Genomic DNA, 2,420 nt, shown 5'->3' with positions numbered 1-2,420 from the left:
TTGGCTATACAATCGTTTCGGTAAAGCCTCCAAGAGTTGACCAGCGCAAGATCCAAGAAGTGTATGAGAACTTTCAACGTTGTACCTTCCATAGCGGATTACCTGTATCTTTTGCAGCCGGAGTATCAGAATCAATAACATGGAGTGCATTACGAAGGACAAGGAACCTGTCTCGTGACATAAGACGAGATACCAGCTCTAACTTAGTACCAGCTCTCCGGCAGGAGCTCTCTCATCGGCAGTCGAGGAAAGGAAATGCAGCCCATGATGATATGTGCTGCAAATAATTAAGCGATCTCTGCACTTGTACATTTGAGTTCACGGCCTGTAGTGCGTAGGAAATATACGTTAGTGCAACGCGATACTCAGTGTCAAAATAGTCGTTAAAATAATCAATTGGACGCCTTGCCGGCTTTATTTGCAGAGCAGGATAGTCGTGTGCTTTCTCTGCGAATGTAGTTTGCTTCCATACTCTCTTTCTCGTTGGCCTGGGTGTTGATGCTGAAACTCTTCCTCGAACAGCTTCCAGAACAACTTCTGATAAGCTGGACCTATCATGTGTAGCAGAAGTTGAATTGCCTTGGCGTGATCTTCTAGATGCCCGAACAGTGTTTCTTGGTGTCGGCGGGATTTGTATCTCAATCAACGGAGAAAGTTGTGGCACTACTGGAGTAGATGACGTCGAAGGAGCCATAAAGGAACTCTCAGGGACAACTTCATCGACCTGCTCCCCTTCAAAGTGATTTTCATCATTAGTTTGCCTAAATAAGACATCTTGATCGAATAATTCCAGGTCGTCTTCGTCAAAATCTTCTAGCTCTGAATTATTTCCATCATTTAATAGGTCTGCTATCATGTCATCAGTAAGCTTAAGCCCTAAAATAAAAAATAAAACCATATTTAGGAAGCATAATACTCAAAACCAACTTAAAAATGCACCACAACAAAACAAATTAATTGTACGTACTACGACCGGTATCACACGACCGTGAGTGTTTAAATTTCGAAGAAGATTCTAATAAAACTATCGATGTAAAGTACAAAAAACACTTGATATACTTTAAAGCAACTCATAAACACACGATACACATAGAATGTTGTTTAAATATCTGTTTAAATTACGTAAATATTAGGTACTTACGCGAGCGGGAATCGTTGTTGAAGAACTCAGCCATCCTTCCTGCGGCCTCTGGGCTTCTGACAAGTTATGACTTGTGTCTATGTCGTGGTCATATCGTAGATTTGATCATTTCATGATATGAGTGGCCATTTCACGAAATGGTCGCATTTCATGAAATGGCCAACATGGTTTGATCAGATCGTTAAATCGTCAACGTTTCACGATATGGTCATCCACATTTGGCCAGATCGTATAAAATATATAAAGTTCATAAAACATTAAAAAATTCTGAATATTTTTAGAACTTGTTTATTGTCATACTAGATTTCCGCCCGCGGCTTCGCCCGCGTTTTCAAAGGAAAACCCGCATAGTTCCCGTTCCCGTGGGATTTCCGGGATAAAACCTATCCTATGTGTTACCTAATCCAAGTTACCCTCTATATGTGTGCTAAATTTCATTGTAATCGGTTCAGTAGTTTTTACGTGAAAGAGTAACAAACATCCATACATCCATACATCCATACATCCATACATCCTTACAAACTTTCGCCTTTATAATAGTATTAAGAATTAAGATAAGTTAGTGCCACGGCAGTGGCCGGCGAATGCCAGAAGCGAATGGTTTTTGCAATAGAAAACATTTAGGTTAGGTTAGGTTAGACTTTAATAAAGAACGCACGAGCCGAGCGAGCAAAGCGAGCGTACCGCGGTAGCGGCCGGCGAGTGCCAGAAGCGAATCGCTTTTTAAAAAAAGGAACAATTATAATATCATAGGATATATAAATATATTTATGTAAAGGATTTTAGACGCATTTTTTCCTCAATATAAGATATCCGCATTTTCCATAGTACTCGAACCTCTTCGTCGTAAATTATTTGCTATGACTTTCTTCATATTGTAATAAAACGAACTATGAAGTTTTAAATTGCGAATAATTAAATTTTTGCCAGCGGCCGCCATCTTATCACATAAACACAGCGCTTGCAGCGCCTCTACCAATAATTAATGTAACTATTTTACGATATGATCAAATAATTTTGATCATTTCATGAAAAAACCGCGCGTTTAGTTGGCCATATCGAGAAACGATTTCTTATCATTGATCTGCCCAAACCACATCATGATGTGGCCAATAGACATTCGAGCATTTCATGAAATGCGACCATTTCACGAAATGATCGATCATATCATGAAATGAGCAAATCTACGATATGGCCACGACATCTACACTAATAAACCAGTTTTTCGCGCGTTCTCAGATAGACTCACTAACGATCGGCACAGGTTGCGTTCGCAAAA

At 39.7% G+C, this 2,420-nt stretch overlaps 1 protein-coding gene across 1 annotated transcript; it reads right to left on the bottom strand.

Annotated features, from left to right (window-relative positions):
* Positions 1-232: 232 nt before the first annotated feature.
* LOC149477127 (uncharacterized) lies at positions 233-1,177 on the bottom strand. Its single transcript, XM_089710828.1, has 2 exons — positions 1,142-1,177; positions 233-876 (listed from the first exon to the last, which is right to left on the bottom strand). The coding sequence occupies exons 1-2, from the start codon at positions 1,173-1,175 to the stop codon at positions 233-235; spliced, it is 678 nt and encodes a 225-aa protein (XP_089566954.1). The 5' UTR covers positions 1,176-1,177.
* Positions 1,178-2,420: the final 1,243 nt, after the last annotated feature.

The sequence above is a fragment of the Colias philodice genome, chromosome 25 (genome assembly GCF_061535455.1).
Source record: "Colias philodice isolate Cphi_HAF_F1 chromosome 25, ilColPhil1 Martin Lab GWU primary, whole genome shotgun sequence".
Classification (NCBI taxonomy): Eukaryota; Metazoa; Arthropoda; class Insecta; order Lepidoptera; family Pieridae; genus Colias; species Colias philodice.
The sequence above is the reverse complement of the archived record's forward strand: the minus strand, read 5'-3'. Positions and strand labels throughout refer to the sequence as shown.